The sequence below is a fragment of the Raphanus sativus genome, chromosome 6 (assembly GCF_000801105.2).
Source record: "Raphanus sativus cultivar WK10039 chromosome 6, ASM80110v3, whole genome shotgun sequence".
Lineage (NCBI taxonomy): Eukaryota > Viridiplantae > Streptophyta > Magnoliopsida > Brassicales > Brassicaceae > Raphanus > Raphanus sativus.
Window position 1 is genome coordinate 36,760,868 of NC_079516.1, and position 22,825 is coordinate 36,783,692.

General features: G+C 30.8%; 1 protein-coding gene, 1 long non-coding RNA gene and 1 pseudogene across 2 annotated transcripts; 2 read left to right on the forward strand and 1 right to left on the reverse strand.

Moving 5' to 3' along the window:
• Nucleotides 1-1,543: 1,543 nt before the first annotated feature.
• Nucleotides 1,544-13,652, reverse strand: LOC130495809 (uncharacterized; annotated as a pseudogene).
• Nucleotides 13,653-18,058: 4,406 nt separating this feature from the next.
• On the forward strand, nt 18,059-19,446 carry LOC108806355 (AP2/ERF and B3 domain-containing transcription factor RAV1-like). The gene has a single exon (XM_018578446.2). It carries the CDS (start codon nt 18,251-18,253, stop codon nt 19,283-19,285), a length of 1,035 nt encoding a protein of 344 aa, XP_018433948.1. The 5' UTR covers nt 18,059-18,250; the 3' UTR covers nt 19,286-19,446.
• A 1,404-nt stretch (nt 19,447-20,850) lies between these two features.
• LOC108810680 (uncharacterized) lies at nt 20,851-21,803 on the forward strand. The gene is made up of 3 exons (XR_001943160.2): nt 20,851-20,979; nt 21,194-21,266; nt 21,417-21,803. It is a non-coding gene; the product is annotated as an uncharacterized LOC108810680 (long non-coding RNA).
• The last annotated feature ends 1,022 nt before the right edge of the window (nt 21,804-22,825 follow it).

Here is a 22,825-nt window from a genome sequence, read left to right on the forward strand (position 1 = left end):
AACCATGATTGATTTGTTAGTGAAATGCGCAGTTTTATCTAAATTTTAATTTTAAAATATGTATCATTTTATCAATGCAATATATCTTTATAATATCTATTAATTCATAATAATAATCTTTTTAAATTTACTCACTCCGCGCAGGGCGCGGGTTATCACCTAGTGAATTATTATAGTTTGAAAAGAAAATTTGGTAGCTATCAAGGTATATCTAGTCGTTGCTCTCACATTCTGGCATAGGTGAAGCGCTGGGTTTCGAGTAGCTTGGGCTTGTGATCCGGTATACTAATTAAGCTTTTCATATATAAATATAGTAAAAGTGTGGTGTAAAGCTGATCTAGACGTAGAGTTAGAGGGTCAACATTATCCTATATAATCTAGTTTTGTCATTAAGAAGGGATGTTTTCGTCTTCTACGGTACCAAATGGTATGACTAGGTTCGTCTATGTTCGACCGTGTGTATATCACTAATTTGGTATGACTAGGTTCGTCTATGTTCGACCGTGTGCATATCACTAATTTGGGTCCTTATTAGTTATAATTACCTTAGAGCATCTCCAACCTCACTCTATTTTTCACTCTAATGATACTCTATTTCTCATTCTATAATAGAGTGAAAAAATAGTTTTACTCCAAATATAGAGTAAGTTGTTTTTTCTTTGTTCATCACTCTATTTTCTACTCTAAAATAGAGTACCATTAGAGCAAACTCCATCTCTATTATAAAGTCACTCTATTTTAGAGTAAAAAATAGAGTGAACCTTTGGAGATGCTCTTAATGTCTCTTTTTAATATATATAAAGGATACATTAAACTTTTATTATAAAACATCGATTTATGCATTTATCAGCTTTCTGATGATTTTACCATTATCAATTTAAGAAATGTAACTAATTTAATTTTATAGAAATTTATCATTATTATTTATTAATAAAAACTTTATAGAAAACATAAAAAAATCTTTACAAATTTTTTTTCTTTCTAAAATTCAATACTTTGTATTATCAGTTAATTATGTATAAAATGCACACTGGAAGTAAGGTGGGGTCGACATACTTTGTTTACTAAAAGTGACTCCAATCGAATAGCAAAACGTTATATTTGACGTGCCTCACTCTCCAACCAAACACCAAACCTAACTGCATAAATAATTATTTGGTGTTTTGTGAACAGTGTTACACCATATTTGGTGTAATACTGTTCACAAAACACCAAAACTTAAAATATTTTTTATTCTTACTTTTACCTTAAATTAATATATTTAAATGAATATATATCATTTAATTATACTTTTAACATATATTAATAAGCAAATTAATTAAAAATACAAATAAACACCATCAACTAAAATAATAAATTAATGAAAACATATTATTACATAATTAAACACACATAAAATTACATAATTAAAATTAAAACACACATAAAATTACATAATTAAAATTAAACACACATAAAATTACCAATTAAAATCAAACACACAAAAATTACATAATTAAAAAAATACACATAAAACATAAAAAATATAAATTTTAATAATAATCTAATAAATTCCAGGAAATCCATTTCCGACTCCGCTAATCAAATTATAGTACTGGGAAAATTCTTGTTGCTCACTTGGTGATTTTGGGTCTTCATCTTGAGATTGTTGTCCTTGAACTTGACTTCCTTGAGCTTGATCCCCTTGAGCTTGGTCTCCTTGAGCTTCATGTGCTCGATATTGGGATCCATGATATTGGCTTTGAGAACCTTCTATGTGTTCTTTATATTGGGTTGTTGGTATAGAGTCATCGCTCTTTCATTTTCAATATACGCACGTTTTGCTGGATGAGTTATAGAACTCAAATCTACGAGTAACATTTTTCGCTCATGTTTCTTTCTTTGTAACTCTACTTTCTGTCTTTTAATTTTGTTTCTTTCAGAAGTACCTTTAACCATAGCTTTTAGAAGCTTATCATATTGCTCCATCATTTGTTTAAATTGTTCATTAGAGTGTTGTTTTTTCTTTGCTTTTTCACACCCATTGGTCTCTTTGATAAATTACCACCGGATTCTTCACTATTTAAATTTAGATCGAAGGAATTCATACCAAGGGATGGCGATGACTCATCTTGGATTGATGAAGACGATTTGGCATTACGACTTTCTTCTGAGAATGCAATGGCTCTGTTGCTGTGGTTATTTGAAAAAATTTCAATACCTTTAAGGATTGTCCAGACGTGATCAAATTTGAACCATTTCTTATATTTGACATCTTGTGTCAATAACATATTCGCTTGGTTGGATCTTGGTAGAAAAAATTCAATGGGTAAGATCAATTTGTATTTTTCTTAGATAGTGGTCATTGATAAAGATGATGAGACTGATTAAAGCTATGGTTGGATCTTGGTCGAAAAATTCAGTGGGTAAGATCAATTTGTATTTTTCTTAGATATTGGTCATTGATAAAGATGATGAGACTGATCAATGTAACGGTTAGATTTTGGTCAACAAAATTCAACGGGCAAGATCAATTTGTATTTTTTTAGATAGTGGTCATTAGGATAAAGAAGATGAGACTGATCAATGCAACGGTTAGATCTTGGTCGAAAAAATTGAACGGGTAAAATTGAATTACTTACTCTATAAAGAGGGTACCATATATGGAAAATAAGATGAATATCACCATCATCTTCTATTAATTCTTACAAAAAATGAATTTCAACTATGGAAGTTTATCTTATATACCACCTTCTTCTTCTTCTTCTTCATCTTCTTCTTCAGATGATGATTATTATGAGGATATAGAAAAGCAAGTAGTAGCTCAAATTACTGCTAACAACAATTTTCTCATCACTCATAACCTATCTAACTTGGAGGGTTCCCACGGTGGATCTATTCTGGGTCATGTAGTTATCAACCGTGACCGAGAAACTTCTTCTCACAATCTCTTCAATGATTATTTTTAAGATAATTCTTTGTTCTCGGAAACGATGTTCCGACGAAGATTTCGAATGAGCCGTCCTTTGTTTATGCATATTCATGATGCTATACAAAGACATGACAACTACTTTGTCCAGCGAAGAGATGGTGTTGGTAGACTTTGGTTGTCTGGTTTGCAAAAAATAACTGCTGTATTTCGGATGTTGGCGTATAGGTTGCCGGCGGATTTCACCGATGAGTACATCAAAATAGGAGAGTCCACTGCTATAGAAAGTATGAAGCGATTATGTTGTGCTGTTGTCGAGGTGTTTGGAAGTCGTTACCTTCGAATACCTGACGCTAATGATGTTGAACGACTACTTCAGATTGGAGAACGCCGAGGATTTCCAGGTATGTTGGGTAGCTTAGATTGTATGCATTGGAAATGGAAAAACTGCCCAACAGCTTGGGGAGGACAATATGCTGGTCGTAGTGGATCTCCTACTATTATTCTGGAAGCTGTAGCTGATTATGATCTTTGGATTTGGCATGCATATTTTGGTGTACCAGGATCTAACAATGATATTAATGTGTTAGAGGCATCTCATCTTTTTACTAATTTAACTGAAGAAACTGCTCCACCCGCTAATTATGTTATTAATGGGAAAAATTATAATACGATTTATTATTTAGATGATGGTATATATCCAAAATGGTCCACTCTTGTTCAAACAATTCACGATCCACGTGGTCCCAAAAACAATTATTTGCGAAGAAGCAAGAAGCTTGTAGAAAAGATGTGGAACATGCATTTGGAGTATTAAAGTCACGATTTGCAATTGTGGCTGGACCAGCACGCTTTTGGAGTAAGAAAGTTTACATGATATAATGACAACTTGTATCATAATGCATAATATGATCATAGAGGATGAACGTGATGTTGATGCAACAATTGAAGAACGAACAGAAGTCTCAGCTGCTGAAGTTGAGATGACGGGTGAAGATGATGCTCGATTTCAAGAATTCTTAGTTCGACATAGAAAAATTAAGGATCGGGAAGCGCATATTGAACTTTGTAATGATTTAATTGAACACTTATGGTCTGAATATATTAATTCTGAAAATTAGTATGATGTATTTTATTTTTGGTTATTTATATTTTATGCATTGTAATTTTGTTTAACGGGTTATAATCTTATATCTTTCTTAATTAATCACTTGAGTATTATTATGTACCAAAACTAAATAAATTATTCCAATTAATTTCTTCAGTTTTCAAATTATTGATTAATATTTATTTTTTATCAATTGTAATTTTATATTTTATTTATTAATTAATCAGTTGTATAAACAATAATTATTTATTAAAACTATTAAAAAATAAACAGCAAACTAAATTTAATATTATAATAATAGAAAATATTCTTTTTGGTGTGGAATTTGATATTTGTGATTGGAGATAAAAAATAAAATGAAACACTAAAACACCAAATTTGGTGTTTTTGTCACACCAAATTTGGTGTGTGGGTTGGAGAAGCTCTAGCTTAGTCAATAAAAGCAACTTCAATTAACATGAGAAAGAAACTAGCTCGCCAATGTAACTACATTATTAATAATGTCTGATTGGTCATGTTACTATTAGATTATTGTTACTTTTCGCTTTTTGACATGAATATATCTTGCGACTTGTGAGCCCTTTATTTATTTGGTTCAATTAAAATGTTGATCAGAAACTAATTTAGTGTATTAGTCAAGTGAAAGGAAGATTAGTTGATAAAATTTAGTAAGCATACTGGTGAGTATATTTATTGGAGTATAATTCACTTCGAACTTAATTATAATTTTAGTCAACTAATTTATATCACGAATAAAAATGTTTATATCAAGTTACAATATAAAAGTTTAACTATCTATGAAAGTAATTGTAATTATATAAGTTTCCTTCGAAATTTTAAAAATTCCTGCTATGTATAAATGATTTAATTTCAATAATTTATATAAACATATATAGAGTTAATTTAACTATCCATCATGGTTGGGTTTAATTGGCGTCGGTTTACGTGTGAACATATAAAAGAAACTTTGACGAATCAAAAGGCATAATACGCGTCATATCTATGTGGCATTAAGTTTCTATTGTTCCAAAATAACTTTTTATTCTCTTAATCAAGAAATAAGATTCGATTTTTCCTTTACATATATCTTTAAACTGTGAAAAAAATATCCGAGCTTTCTTCCAGAAAAAAATCAATTAAATATTTTATCTGGTTATTAAAAAATGATTAGATTACAAATTTACCGTACACCAGCCGCTGCTCTTCTTATCACGAGACTCATCTTATCCGGCTTTACAGACTAAGAATATGTAGAATAATAATGCATCACCCGCCTGCCTAAATAGAGGGACGGTTAATGAAGTTCATTCTTCCGGCCGATGTATTTATATACATTTTTCTACCACAATTTTTTTCAGAAAAACTGCCATAGCCTAGTGGTATAATTCCAAGGAAATGGAATAAGTCGGAAAACTGAAGATAACTCAAAAAAATCTCGGGTTAAGAATTCATAAAAAACAAATTATAGCGACGCTGAACATTACTAGTGCCTTTCAGAGCCGGTCCAAGGTTTATTAAGACTCGAAGCAAACATAAATATGTGGCCACTTTCTAAAAAGTATATTTTGAAAACAATTGGATTTTGAGGTTTATGATGTTATTTCAATGTCTTTAAAACAGGTTTAAGCAATGTGTGTGAACATTTCAGTGATGTACCAATTTTATTAATTCGAATGATGTCGGCCAAATATATAGTACAAGGACCAACTGGTTTGGAAGATAATGAATTATCATCAGTCGAATGAATCAATTATGAAATATCTTACGTGGCATATCGTTGGTAGATGGGGATTGGGATGGCGCAGCCTTAAAGTTATCTTAAGTCGTTCTAATTAAAGTACTACTAATAGTTATTATTTTAGTTAATTGCTAACCGAAAGTGTTTTATGTGGCACCGAACATAATTTATTAGTTTCAAATATTATCATATACCCCTAACGAAAATCGCGATCACTATGAACTATTTAAAGTGTCTATAACTAGATAAATACTTACTTTATACATTTTTTATTTTACAAACTAGTGATATTCCGGCGTTACGCGCCGGATTTGTATGTTTTTTCTTACTTAATTTATAATTTATTATATGGTCTTAGTAAAGAAAATATGTAAAATGAAAATATGTAAAAAATAATATTTTCTGATCTTTTTATAATAATTAGCGACCATAATATATTATTTTGTTTGAAGTTATTTAGTTCAAAGTAAAATAACATAAGTAGTTGTTAATAATCGATTTAATAAAAAATAGAATAAAAATTAATAGTCGTAAAAAAGTTTTTTTAGTTGGAATCTTAAATACTCGTGTCATAGAGTGAGTTTTCTTTCAAAAAATGTTTAAAAGTGTTAAACCTGAGAAAGTTGATTAACGCATGTAGGAGGACCACCTGAGAAAGGAGATGATGCATAAGAAAACTGCTATTTTAAAAGTAAGTAATCATTAACTGGTAAACTGAAATAAAAAATCGGTGTACCTTCCCATTAATCAACAACATATCAACCCCAATATCTTTCTCTTTTCTTAACATTTCAAGCTTGCCAAAATTGTTGTAGCCTAGTTTGAATATCTCTACACTGATTTGTCTTTAACTCCGAACAATGAAACTGGAAATTTGACAATGATTGAATTGGAAAAAATAAAGGGAGTATCGTCCGAACTCTCACACCATGTATACATATACAATGAAACTGAGAAAGCAGGAACTAAAGAATCATTCAATAGGAGATGGTGTGATGAATGTGATTTATGGATTGATTATATGAATGATTACGTCGATTGCGTTAAAGAAGGAGAATTGTAGAGGCTATATTCTCCATTGTCAACATCAAATACAAAAAAAATCCTATAAACCAATATTTTGAAACCCGACCCGGACACTGAATCAAATGATTTACCTAATCACTGGATCATTGGATTAACCGCAGATGAATTGCGGGTTAATAAATAAATTAGTTTTATTATATAATAATATATTAGCTATGAAAACAAATATATATAAAAACTAAAGTTAAGAATTTTAAGTGTACATACAAAATATTAAAAATAGTTTAGACTATTTTAAAAAGTTGTAACATAAGAATTATGACATCTAAAAAAATCAAGACATTTTTAATCCAAAATAAACTAGAATTAAAAGATTATTGTAATAAATTATCAATAACAAAAATAAACTAACACCAGATCATATCAACTAATTTTGGTTTTCTCTAAATTTTAAAACTTACCAACAATTTTTTTTTCTAAATTTGTCACTTCATCATTTTTGGGATATTTTTCAGTAAGAGAATTCTCTAATTTATTATAATCAATCTCGCCAGGTTTTTCTTCTTCAACGATCCAAACTCTGTTTTGTAATTCATATGATCATATGATTTTTTTTATTTGGAAATTAAAAATGTAATGATATGTATTAAATTAAATTAAATAAAAAAAATTATTTACTCACCTTTCTTGCCAAAGTAAATTGTAGTGTAGAGGAATAATAAGTCTCATCGTGCTTCAGTCTGTTTTACGGACGTGCAACTCAAACACAATCATGACTCAATTTTTTTACAAACGTAAATTGTAGTATAGAAGAAGAGGAAGACGATAATAAAAGTGAAATTTCAAAATTTTAATTAGAAATTTAGAATATAAAAAATAATTTCAAAATATAACTTAAACTAAAAATAGTAAAAATAAAAATTATCTATGATTCAACCAGTGCTGCAATAAAACCCAAACTCGATTTCTATTGGGTCACAGATTTATTAGTTCAATTACGGATCTGAGTCAGATTCAAAACACTCTTATAAACGTTTGGACATGTATCAAGAAAAGTTTAACCTCTCCTCCCCTCATTTACTTCACAAGTAATACCAAAATTTATTAAATTTAAGTTGAAAAATATTTTAATTATTAAAAAGAAAAGTTTAACCTTCCCTCCTCTCATTGATTTTATAATTAATACCAAAATTCATTAAATTAAAGTTGAGAATATATTTTAATTATTAAAAAGAAAATGTCACATGGAATTTTTTCCCCCAAGAAGATAAAAAGCCTACTTTATTAGTATAGATAGATGAGCATAACGTCTTGATGATTCGAAGATTTACGTTCGTTAAGTAAAAAAGAATGTCCCTAATCCTAAGTACATCACCAACGAAAGTTACACACTTTTGACTACTCTTATAAAATTATGATGTGGAAACCATAATGAGGATATATAAAGAAGTATAATCGTTAACAGATAATCACTTGACATCATCGAAAATTTCGGTTAGTGGAATCATAAAAAGATTAGACGTTCGCAGTCAAATATTCACGTTTACCTATTTATTTTCACTCGGTAGTATTATACAAACAAAAACTTTGTACCGTTTGCTAGTTTGTTTTTTAGTAATTAATTTAGATGGAAATGGTGATACAGTATTAATTTGAAATTTCCAAGTCGAAGAGTTATATATTCATGAGTTCCGGTGCGTATAATTATGGTTTAGCTGAAATGCAGGTATAAGAAAATACTCGGTATCAAAAACATTAAGGGGGAGGTTATTGGGAGATGAATTTTCATGAATTTTGGAAATTTTGAGATTCCTTTGTTATTGGTTTTTGGATTTCATAAATCTTAATAGAATCCATTGTTATTGGTTTAAGAATTTTCAAAATCCATTCAAATCCATTGTTATTCAAAAAGTTTTGTTATTATAGATTCTCTAATTCTAACTAAGTCTATTGTTATTGGGACATGAATTCTATTCATTTTTATTCATGAGACTCAACTTTCAAAATATCATATGTATCCATGTGATTTTCAAAATCCATGTGCAACTTTTACCAAATTATGTCCAAATCTATAATTCATTACATTTTGTATACCATTACACTTTTGAAAACATAATTTATATTTATAATGTTTATCATTTTCAATATATAATTAAATTTATATATATAAAAACTTTAAGTAAAAAGTTTATAATAGTTTGGAAAATAATTTTCAAATTTCAAAAAGAAAATTAAAAAAAAAACAAAATTTTTATAAAAATGTTAGAATTTGAAAACTATAATTCAAAATATTTTTTTAAAAAAAATATTTTTTTATTATTCTTTATATATAACAAATGTGTCTCTTTAGTGAAACCTCTTTTGGTAATCCAAATTAATGAAAAGCTAGACAAATCTAAGAAAATCATGATCAAATTTTATAAGTCAATGTATATACATTTTCACAATCCATATAACTTTTAAAATCAATCAACTCTTAAAATTCACAAACTTTATACAAATTCTTCTCCCAATAATCCCCTGTAAACTTTTTTTTTGAACAAAAACATTAAACTATTAAAAACATGTTTTTCTCGAGGCTCCTATTTGAATACTAAACCAGGACTCTTGTCTTTTTGAGTTACTTGAATAGTGAATACCAGCCAAATACATTAAAAAAATAAAAACAGCATAAGAAAGGGAATCGTTGAGTTGGATACAGGTTGGAATCCGAATTAATAATTAGGTTGGGAATCTATGAGGAAGATGGCGAAGATATTTTTTTATAATACTAGTACAGTGTATAATTATTATTCTTCAGTTTTTAGTTGGGATGACGTTAGGTTTTATTTTGGAGCAGTGTTAAGATTAAAACTTTAACTGACCTAATCTTTTGCAATGTAAACCCTTTATCAAAAAAAAAAATATTTTGCAATGTAATATCAGTTTTTTTTTTTAAAGATGGCATTGCAATGTAATATTAGTTGTTAATATATACTTATAGTTTTGCTAAAATATATACCTATAGTTTATAAACGTCCATACACATACAAAAAGATAAAATCTTACTTTATTACTTTTGTAGATTAAGCAGTATCATCTTTTTTTTAATATATCTATATTTAATTATCACGTGTATTATATGTAATATATATACTAGTATATTACTTAACTGAAATAGCAAACTGGACTTTTTATAGTTAATGAGTAAACTGATATTCACCGAATATTTTCATGTTTTTGAAGAAATACAGCTTATAAGTATATGCAACTTATAAGAAAATATATACTTACAACCAGGGCCGTCTCAAATTATATTAAGACCCTGTTCAAAAAAAATCTTAATTATATATTTTAATATGTAATTAAATAGGTTTAAGAGTTAATAGTTTTATTTATATAGATTTCAGGTTTCCGTTCAAATTATAAACTATAAATTGATTATATCTAAATTTTTGAAATTTTCAACTATATTTGTTTATTTATTTTTGAAAAGTTTTTATTATTTTTTCATTTTTAGATCCGGACCTTGTTCGACCGCTCCAATAGCACATGCTAAACAGACGACCCTGCTTACAACATATTCGATGCGAAATCTAGGACGTTCATAATATAGCATGTTCGATAAAGCAATTTTAGTTATATACTTTTTCAAGAAAAGTTGATTATATAAGACATCGCCAGTTCTAAAGTCTGTCCCGTGACGAATAAAATATTTTCCCGAAATCGTTTTTTCTTCTTATTCTTCTAGTTGAAATATCGTCTGTTTAAAACTTGACAAATTAAAGCAAGGGACAAAAACTATTTAACGACAACAGAAATACATTGACACATTGACAAGCTGATGAAGTTAAGATTAGGGGTGGGCATGGAGCGGATATCCGGATTTTTAAGGATAACCGTGATCCGATCCGTTCCCTACGAATATTCGATTTTTCGATTCGATCCGATCCGTAACTCTTCGGATATTCGGTGCATCGGATATCCGTGAATATCCAAATTTTTGCAGGTTATCCGATTCGATCCGTAAAAAAATAATAAAAAAACAAAAAATAAATAAAAATAAAAGGAAAAAGAAGAAAATATAATAAAATAATAATATCTCATCATAATTTTTCAAAAAAACCATATACTTTCAAAAAATTTAATAACTAAATAATTAATGTAGTGAATAAAAACATTATAAAACTTATATAGAGATATAAAAGTATATATATTATGTAATTTTATAAACATGTATACATATATATTTATATAACGGATCAGATCGGATATCCGTTTTTAAAAATATTAGTATTTATGATTTGCTTCGTCTTTGACGGATATTGGATTTTAGTATTTGCTTCGATTTGTTAAGTTACGGATATTTGGATTTTTCGGATTGAATCGAAACGAATAAGGAATCGAATCAAAATTTACGGATATTTTGCCCACCCCTAGTTAAGACCACGTTCCGGAAAATGAGGTCCATCTTCCGACCAATAACAAATCGTCCGTACAAATAATTATCCTATTTATTCATACTGCATGCTTATTTTTAGTACTGTTATCTCTATTTTGTTTCTCTTATAATCAATCACAAATGTTATCTCTATTTTGTTTCTCTTATAATCAATCCTTTAATAATTATCCTATTTATTCATACTGCATGCTTATTTTTAGTAGTTTTACTATCTTCCTAATATTTTTAACCATATGCAGTCATATAAATTCCAAATAAAATTTTACGACTACATATAAGGAAAACCTATCGAATAAATATATATGATATACAACAATGAAATCAAGCTGGTGAAAATGCATTTCTTCGCTAATAATCACTAGTTTATACACTTTTAATCAATTAAATGTTACCTTCAAAATCAATTTGGATCTCAAATACTCAGAGCCATAACAAGAAACCAAGATGTGAATTTAACATTTTACCCAAAAAAAAGAAACAAAGATGTGTCAGAATTCAACCATTTCATATATTTTCATTTTCTTTTGTGGTCGCATACTTATATTAGCAAATACATAAAATGGTATTTTTCTATTATGATTGTTTTCAAAATAAAAAGCGCAAAAAAAAGTAATTGTCCTGCTGTCAGGAAACGCCCATATCATTATTCATCCACACAACACGTACGACCATGCCTCTTAGTGATTTGTCATTGGCCCAGTTCCCATCCTAGTGGATCAAGTTGAATATAATATCATTGTAATAGCAATAGCAAATATTCAAATAGAAACAGGTAAATCAACAAATAGATACATAAATGTCAACAATGTTTCTATTGGAGCAGGGAGAGCCAATAAAATTTGGATCTCACGATATTTCGCAGAGCTCTAATTGGTTGAAACCTAACTGTTTGAAATTTTCTTTAAAAAACAAAAAAAACAACTAATGGTAGCATAATACTTTGGTAAAGGAACAAATATATCAGATAAGATACTAAGCTATCGACATCACTTGTTATTTGTTTTCAAACCACATTATTATATATATATACAATGCATATGAATATATGGTATTAAGAGTGTGATTGGCAAAACACTAGATTAAATGAGAGTAATTAAAATAGAGTAACGGGGAGTAAAAAGAGAATAGTAACCAGAGTAACTGATTCCTCTTGAAAATACATAAGAAAAATATAAGATAATTTACCTCCACTTAAATAGTAATCAGAATAAAAAAATATGATTATTTTCTTTTTCACCTGACTGGTGAATTCATCAGCTGAAGCTAGTGTTGGATTTGCGGATCGACCCGCTCCGACGCGCTGCAGGTTGAATCATATTTTTGATCCAAAACTTTGACCTGCTTGATCCGTGAGTAAAAATATCGTATCCGCATCCGATTTGCTTAAATTAGAGGGTAACCCGTGGGATCCACGGATAATTTTAAAAATAATAAAATAACTATTTTATATATTATTATTCGTATTTTTAAAATGATATATTTCAATTATTTTTTTATTGATATTCATAATTTTTATTATTTTTATAAGAAAATCATTTGTTTAAATCATTTTTTTATTTTGCGGATTGATGGATACCCGCAGTTTAAATTCGACCAACCCTCACCGCATGAAATATACTTGATCCGCACCCACACACTCTCCACATATTTTTTAAATCTGTTGACCCGCATCCGCACCTGCACCACAGTGGATCAAATGGGACGGAGCCCGTAGGTAAAGAATTAAATTCCCAGGCCTAGCTGAAGCCAGAGTAATTAATTTTTAGCGATAATATTAACGCTCGTTGTGCCTTTCAGTCACACCATAAACCACACAAGTACTATCTTCCACACGAGTAAAACACACAATTAAAGGGTAGCGAATTTAGTTAGGCTTGTTTTTCCAGTACGTATATATGTGATGTTGTCGGTCGTTGGCTAAATGTTGATTGTTTCTGTTGCTAACGGTTAAGTATTGATTCCCTCCTCCAGCGTCCTGATCTGATTCTCTGACAGTTTAGGCGACAGCCTGATTTTAGGAGTTAATGTCTCTTGTTCATTATGTTGTTGCTATTTCCTTGGCTCTGGAGGTCGTACATTTGCGGTCAAGAAAAGTTCTTTGGTTCTCAAAGACTTAGATGCTTAGACGGTTCTCGGGAGTCATTAGCCATCTCTGAGTCAGCATCTCGTCGTAGCTCACATCTCGGTGGCGTGATGTTAGCATTGTTCCTCCTGCGGTGGTGTTATTGGCTTTCTTGTGTAGGTTTTGAGGGTTCTTTTGATGGTGTGTTGATGGATACAATCCATCTTTATGCAGGTTTCTTTGATGGCTGAAGCGAGCGCTTGCTCGATTTGAGATGCGGTTCAAGATGTTGTGTGGCTTTTCATGCATTCCGGCTTTGGTGGTGATTACGAGGCCTTGATAAGCATTTGAATCCTCCCCTTTGGTCATTTGAGCTTCATAGATAGAGAAAGTTGCAAGTTTGGTGAAGATCATCAGGAATTAGTTACTATGGAGACGTCAAAGGAACTCTCTGCATCCTCGGCAACGAGGAGAACGTCACTTTTCTGAGAGTTACTTCGATGGTAGAGAACGGCTACCAATGTCAAAGGATTTCAAAAAACAAACTAGCAGAATGTGCCGAGTTTAGTGGATGAGCGAAGCTAGAATTGTAAAAATAGTTTAATTTAGATATTTTGTTCAAAACAAGCTTATAACCTTATCTGATTCTCGATTTATCGGACATATTTATTTATAATACTTAATTGAAAAAAAGAACAAAAAAGGTGATCAATTTACACTAAAACAATAATCTGGTTCACGTAATTTAGCAAAAATATCTTAAATGTAGTGTAACCATTAATAACCTGATAATTAAGATGAACCAAACCCCACATACAGATATTTTCTGAAATAAAAATTCTTCAAATAATAAAACCAATGTTTAGAAAACCGATCCGGACACTCAACCGGACGACTTACCAAATCACTCGGTCATTGGGTCGACCGTGGATGAACCGCGGATTAATAAATAAATTAATTTTATATAATAATATATTAGCTATGAAAAGAAAAATATAGAAACTAAAATTAATCTTTTATAAATGTTTTTTAAAACATAAAATATGAGTTTGGATATGTATATATTTTTTGTTTAGAAAACATTTAGAAATACTTAACTTAAATTTTTATATTTTTATTTTCATTTAATATAAAAAATATCAAAAATAGTTTAGAGTATTTTTAAAAAATAGTAGCTAGTTAAGAGTTATGACATTTAAAAAAAATCAAGAATAAAATTCATAAATATTTATCTTTAATGTGAATAATAAATTAAACTTCAAAGCCAAACTAAACCAAAAGTAAAACCTCATTGTAATAAATTGTTAATAACAACAATAAACTAACACGAGATCATATCAACGGATTTTGGTTCTTTTTACCATCATTTACTTCATTTTCGTTTGATGGCATAGTAAAATCTTCATCAAAATCTAAAAATCACAAATAAAATAGTGTAATTGGTATTATGTATTATAAAAAATCATAAAGTTTAATATAAATTGTAAAACTTACCAACAAATTTTTCTGAGTTTGTCACTTCATCATTATTGGGATATTCTTCAGCAAGAGCATTCTCTAATTCATTATAATCGAGCTCACCAAAAATTTAGAATATAAAAGAGAAACTAAAAACATAATTAAAAACTTAAAAAGATAAAAGTTATTTATTGGTTCAACCAGTGGTTCAACCGGTACAAAATTTTGGGTTTTAGCGGTTTTTGTGGGTTTTTACGAATTTTTAAATTTTGGGTTTTCACAAAACCCAAACCGGATTTATATTGAGTTACCGAATTTACCGGTTCAAAAACAGGTCCGAGTCAAGTTTCAAAACACTGAATAAAAAGTAACTCAATTTTTTGTTAGCTGTATTGAATGAATGTATATAACTCTTATTTAATCAAATATCGTATTTTCAGTTTTCACATAGTAACAATGATAACATCTAACGCATATATAATTACATAATTAAATGGAACAAAACAATAAAAATGTTGACTTTATATTCCAGCCCGATAATTATACGCTCTTCCTTCTTTACGCTTCAAGCATGTTACAAATTTGAGATCTCGGCAATAGAATCTTTGAGTAATGTGCACCAGACGAATGTTATCCTTGAGTTCACCGCTTTTCTTCACATTGCGAGCCTCCCAAAACTGCAGGAAACAAACCCCCGCTGTGTTGGAACAGCGTCCGGCTTTCAGATCGGCAAGGATCATTGTTGGAGTTGTAGTTAGCACAAACTATTTTAATTGATCTCGTTGAAGTTGTGCTGCTCATCACTTGAAACTTTACTCATAGCTTAAATATGTTACTTTGGAAGGCGATGAGGTTGATTGAATAGTTCATAGTGGCTTACTCACGTTAAGGCGCATATTAAATTTTGTATTATCGCAAGCTGAGACGTTACAATCACTTCAACGACGGTAGCTTTTCTGAAAAATTCTGAAAAACAAAGCTCGTAGCTAAGGAGAAGATGAAACCCTATCTTTCATTGGGCTTGCAGAGAATCTTATGTATAAACCTAATACGTAACTTATCTATAATTAAATCTACACTATCAGAAAATATTTAAATCTGAAAGAATATGAACATTTTGAATTGTGAAAATAGTTTCAAATTTGAAAATACTTCAAAAATAGAATTTATAAGATAAAAATAGTAGAAAAGTAAATACAAAAGTTTCAAAAAAAAAAAACTTATCTATAATTGAAACAAAAGATAAAAGCTCAAAAATTAAATAAAAGGTCTAGTTCAGATCAAGGCACAAAATTATCCGAATGTAGCAAAATTCTTTAGTGCCACATGTTTAAATTCGTCCACCACTTCCTGCTGATGTGGATTTATAAGGAGAGACCAAAATCTCTTTTGTTATTATAGATAACTATATGTCTGATAAAAAAAGATCATCATGGAAGATTGAAGAATATTATAAATCAGATTTGGAGAAGAAAATATTGAAATACAGACCACATTTAGCAGCAATAGAATCTTAACATTTTAGTGAAATCTAATATTTTGCTATTTTTTAATCATAGTTACTACTATTACTTCTTTTTTAAAGAAGCATCAAAACTCAGGGGGGATGAACTTAAGTAAAATGATGTCAATTTTTCACGTGGAGTCTTTATCTTATCCTGGTCCACACATGGGACGCACCTTCCATGCACACAGCTCACAACATATTTATTTCTATAGAAGTTATTTTTAAAAAATTCTATAAAAGTTCATAGACTCAAAATGTAGAAGACCCTACTTTTTTCAGAAACCCTATTTTTTTGCCATACAACGAAATAAAACACATCGTATAATATTCCAAATGGTTACTGGTCATGTGTTTTTATGTTTAACAGCGCCATGAACTGACCTTAATATAGTAACCAAATTAAAAGCGAATCTATTTATATAAAAAAAAAAATATATCTCGCTTTTTAGCATGCCATCTAGATTTTCCACGTCACAAAGTCGTCTTCCAGCGTTGTGATACGTGTCTCCCATTAAAATACAGTGTTTCATTAATTTAAATCAATAATCAATGTGGATTTCACAGTTTAAATTGTTAGATTTTGATATTTGTTATTTGGACTGTTAAAAATAATATCATAATTCATAGTCATTGTCTTTAAGAAAGTCGACCATCAACCTCTAGATCTCATCGTATTCTTCAAATTCTGATTACATCAAAGACAATAGAGTTTTGGGAAGGTTGTGTGGGACGAGTCTCCGGATCACGCCACATTCATGTCTTTTCGTATGAGTTTTTATGCCTTGAAACCTTAAACCGTTATGAGATACATTGATTAATTGCATTGAATGACATTTTAAACTCCTTTGACGCATTTAAGAATTCTTAGTTTAGTGCATTTTTTCTTTCTTTGAGACGGTGGATTTTAGCTATAAAAAGGTTCATCCCGTGATCATCATCTTCACAAATCCTAATAACTCATGAAAGTTATCTGGTTTTTAAATCATAATTGTGTATATATTTATATATATAGATTTAAATGGATGTTTTCTTTAATAAATTAAAAACAGTCTTTTGATCAAAAAACTAAAGGAATAGTTGGTTTAATAAATTTATATTTCTAATATTTAAAATAAGAATTTAGTTTTTAAAACAAATATAATTTCAGTAATTAATGTCATCGCATCTACACACACATATATATATATATATATATATATATATATATGCTAAATTTAAATTTAAATTTGTGTATAAAAAGTTTAAAATATATAAATCTATAATAAAGAAAATAAATAATTAATTCAGTAACAAAACACAATTAATATTGTAAATATATAATAAAAATATGACTTTACTATTTTAGTTAAAAACAAATTAAATATTTAAAAAAAATTGTATTATTTTTTTTATCATCTGTCCACCATATGACGGATTTACCCTAGTATTTATTATTTTTAGTATTACAGTAAAACTTCTAAAAATTAATAATATTGGGACTACACCAAAACTATGACTTTTATTAATTTATCGAAATTATTAATTTATCGAAATACTAATTGAATTAAAAAATCAATTTAAAACTATAAAATTATATTAATTTATAGAGATATTAACTTATAGATTATTAATTTAAAGAGGTTATATTGTATAAGCTTTTTCAATATATTTCCCACGAAGCTTCCTTTGGATGTTAAGTTGACCCATACACAACCCATATCCATTCCCATACACCTGCCCATATATTATAGTTACTCTCCTGAAACATGCATTCTAAAAATATTTTTTATGTGTTACCTAAATAAAAAAAAATGAAAATAAAATAATAATACCATAAGTAAAACACTTGCTGTTTTTTTTATTTCCCTCCCTTCTTTCTCTCCTTTCTCTATATATACATGCATACATATATACATGTATTCATGTAACCATAACAACAGGCTCTATCTGAAAAATACATTTCTGACTTCTACTTTGTTTCACAATTCAAAGTAAAACTTAAACCAAAGAAAAAAGGAAACTAATGGAAATGAGTAGCGTAGACGAGAGTACGACGAGTACGGGTTCTATCTGTGAAACTCCGGCGATAACTCCGTCCATAACATCGGGAAAGTCGTCGGTGAATCTGCACAGGATGGGAAGCGGATCCAGCGTGGTGCTAGATTCGGAGAACGGAGCTGAGGCGGAGTCGAGGAAGCTTCCATCGTCCAAGTACAAAGGCGTCGTCCCTCAGCCGAACGGGCGGTGGGGAGCTCAGATTTACGAGAAGCACCAGCGCGTGTGGCTCGGGACTTTCAACGAGGAAGACGAGGCGGCGCGTTCTTACGACGTGGCGCTTCACCGGTTCCGAGGCCGAGACGCCGTCACGAACTTCAAAGACGCGAGGCTCGACGAAGGAGAGGTCGAGTTCTTGAGTACGCATTCGAAGTCTGAGATCGTTGATATGCTGAGAAAGCATACGTATAGCGATGAGCTAGAGCAGAGCAAACGGCGACGTGACGGTGACGGAAACGCGGTTAGGTTGATAACACACAACGACGGCGTTTCGACGACTGAGTTTAGATCGGCGGTGTCTTTGTTCGAGAAAGCGGTTACGCCTAGCGACGTTGGGAAGCTAAACCGTCTCGTGATACCGAAACACCACGCGGAGAAATATTTTCCGTTACCTCCGTCTAGTAACGTTTCCGTTAAAGGAGTTTTGTTGAACTTCGAGGACGTGACGGGGAAAGTGTGGAGGTTCCGTTACTCGTATTGGAACAGTAGTCAAAGCTATGTTCTGACCAAAGGTTGGAGCCGGTTCGTTAAGGAGAAGAATCTACGTGCTGGTGATTTGGTTAGTTTCAGCAGATCTGATGGTCAGGATCAACAGCAATACATTGGGTGGAAATCTAGATCCGGATCGGATGTGGATGCGAGTCGGGTTTTGAGACTGTTCGGAGTTAACATTTCACCGGCGGGTTCAAGAAACGACGTGGTAGGGAACAAGAGAGTGGTGAACGATACTGAGATGTTATCGTTGGTGTGTAGTAAGAAGCAACGCATCTTTCACGCCTCGTAACAACTCCTCGTCCGTCTTGAGTTTTAATAACTTTTTTTTTTAATTCCACTTTCCACTTATTTTTTTCAGTTGCATCAGTTTCTTCTTATTACCAAAGGTTCATGAGTTGATTTTGTTGTAATGATGAACTGTATATCTTATTTATAGGATCAAATTTGATATTTAGATGTCTCAAGAAGTTTTACTAGTATGATTATGTTCTTGCCAGATCGCAACTTCTTCTTTCCATTATGTATCCATTAGCTAACTTCTTATGGTATTTGGCGATACAATCATATGAAGGACACTCTCAGTCTCTCAGTAATGCAAAACAAATGTTCTAACAAAGAGTCGAGTTGTAGATAAGAAAGTATTATCCTTTTCGATATATATGTATAGATATATGCCAAGATTTGAAGCGTTGTTAGAACATGTTTGCAACAACAAAAAATTGTAACTGCAACATAACACCACTGTGCAGATTCAATAGACATATGAGTATATGGATATCGTTTTGATCAAAAAAAAATCATATATCTGAATATGGTACTCAGATCCACATAACAAAAGAAATATGTTATTCAAAAGCAAACGTTTATAGCCAATCTCGAAAGGAAGTGAATGGTCAAAACAATTAACATTTGAATTGTTTGAATAATGTTTCTTACAAATGGTTTAGGTATGAGTTGGAAGTTTTTCTTTTGGTTAATTGTATGGGTAAAAGTTATAGAATATTATGATAAATTGATAATCTAGATTAAAATTTTTCTGTATATACATTAGTTATATAATGTAGGTATACGTAGAGGAATATATTGACCATTATCTTGGTCTTATGAATTTTTCGTCAATTTGACCCCTAAAAAATGAAATTTTCGTCAATATGCATTTATCTCGGTACACTTTGGTGGACTATAACATTATTCAAATATAACATAACATTGTTAAACATTTAATTAATACCCAATAATTCTATATATAGTTTTCCCAAGACAGATCCACATATATATTTCAAGTTTTTTTTTGGTAAAATATATATATATATATATATATATATATATATTTCAAGTTGGATCCGAATAGTTAAACACCAGCAGCATTAGTGCAGAATACTAGACTATAAAACCTAATCAACATCAAAAATATAATATCTCATCCTCATTGTTTGATTTTCATACTCATAGTACATAATACGTTTTTTGTATGAATCACGGATCAGAAGATAGAATGTATGTTCGCCATCAACGTTTTGGTAGTGATCAATGAATAGTTTGTTCTGTGCAGGCATATATAAAAAAACGCCTGAATGTATATACATACAATAGCCGATTCCAGCAAAAACTGTACCCGTAAATGCCCCGCGGCCTTTCGTTAGTAAAGCGCTGTTCGTTTGGTTGACGCAGCTACCAGCGTCAGCGTCTGCGGCTATTTTTTTAGAAACTCTTGTTCGTTTCATTGACGCTGTTACTGCGTCTGCGTCTGGCGTCAAGACGCTGCGTCAATGCGTCAATAAAAAATGAACGCTGAAAATACCGGCGTCTGCGATAAAAAAGCTGCGCTCAGAGGTTTATTTTACACTTTTGCCCTTAATGTTTTTGATTATTTACAAATATGCTATTACTCTAGAGTCTCAGCCTCTCTCCTCTCAGCCTCTCTCTCGTCTTCATCGATCTCAGGCTCTCTCTTGAGTTTTGTGTTTCTTTGTTGATACTTAGGTTTGTGATAGCGCTATGTGTTTCTTTGATGGGTTTCTCTGTTTGTATGTGGTTGTGAGTTCTGCTTTTAGAGGTTATGTTAAGGTTGCTTATAGCCAATCAATCGTAGTGTTGAGTTTTGTTTATACGTTTTTATCTGGCCGTTTTGCTCGTGTGGTATGAGATTCCTCGGTTCTCTGTTGTTGAATGACCAATGAATGATTTGTTGTTGCAGATTCTGCAAGTGTGAGATGACTGGTGGTCCTCCTGCAAATGTCTACGAGTGTCAATTGTCTCTGTTCTGAGTGGTAAGTGTTTTTGATTTCGTGATGCTGGTTCCTGTTTTTATGCAAACAAGTTAGATGTATTTGTTTAATGTTTGATGGGTTTCTCTATTTTATTTTTTGTTGTTTAAATGAGTTCTCGAGACTGATTTTGATGATTATTTTTGTGTTAAGCTGAGTTCTCCAGCTTGCTGAGACTACAGTTGTTGAGTTCTGATTAGATGTTTCTAATCAGAGGAGAAAAAGCGGTGGTGATGGCTGCGTTTACGTCTGCAGAACATGCTGTTACCATTGGGAAAAAAAAAGAGAGAAACCATGTCAGAAAACAGAACAATCTTCTCAGAAAATCGGTTGCATCTCCAGAAAGCAAATGCGTAAAAGAGCCCCTAAAGAATTGTGATTAGCTGTGTGTATGTAAAATTAATGATTTTTTTTTTAAGACTTGTTGTAATATTTGTTTTATCAACCAACTTAATTTCATGTTTCTTTTATCTATAAAACATATTTGCCTTATTTGTTTGAAGTGATAATTTTGAAAATTAAATATATGATTTTATCATATTTACTTCAGTATAATTTTTTAATATGATTGATTATGATTATAAAGTAGTTTGATGTATTATTTTTATTTTTATTTAGCTTATGATTTATGACATCAAATATTTTTATATTTGACCAAAAATTTATTACCAATTAAACATAATATTTTTATGGATGTAAATATATTTAAACTACATTTTATTTATTTAAAATACAATTTTACAAATTTTAAAAAATAAAATATGAATAAATGAAAATAGTCGCAGCGTCAACCAAACGAACAACCAAAAACAGCGTCATGCGTCGGCGTCTTGCGGCTGCGTCAATTTCCTGCGTCTTCGAAACGAACAACAATCGGCGTCAGCGTCGGCGTCGGCGTCAGCGTCGGCGACAACCAAACGAACAACAGATAAACGAGTTTGACGCAGCCGCTGACGCCGACGCCGACGCCGACGCTGACGCTGAAACCGGCGGCAACCAAACGAACAGGGCTTAATTCTTATATGGTAGATCATTTATGCATCTCTCTTGTCAAATGCTGATTCCTCATGATTCAACTTTATCACACATGTTTCATAGTGATAATAATTTTTTTTAGATATTTCATTTTTCTCTTTCAAAAACTCAAGTGAGAAAGACATAGTGTTTTTCTAACCGAAATCACCTATAGAACATTTGAGCCGGACAGCGCATACAATTATGATGATTAAACTAGCTAAAACTGGTTCCAAATTCTAACTAAAAGCTGAAACTATTCTTTTTTGATCATTTCAGTATCCCTATTTGTGGTACTGACCCTGATGACGTGATATAGTCTAAAAGTATCGAGTTTGAATCTCCAATCTTACAAAATCAATTCTTCTTTTTGAAAATATACCTGTGATCACCGCCCATAAATTTCTTTGAGATTCTGGCCCTCATATCCAATGGGCAAGCACTGCCTCTTTGATTCAATTCTTTTAAAAATGTTTCGTAATGATGAAGTTTAGGATGGGGCATTTACCGGGTATCTGAACCCGTATCCGAATCCGATCCGAAAAATC

What these genes read in the sequence shown, in the direction of transcription:
- LOC108806355 (XM_018578446.2), top strand. Translation starts at nt 18,251, where the DNA reads ATGGAAATGAGTAGCGTAGACGAGAGTACGACGAGTACGGGTTCTATC.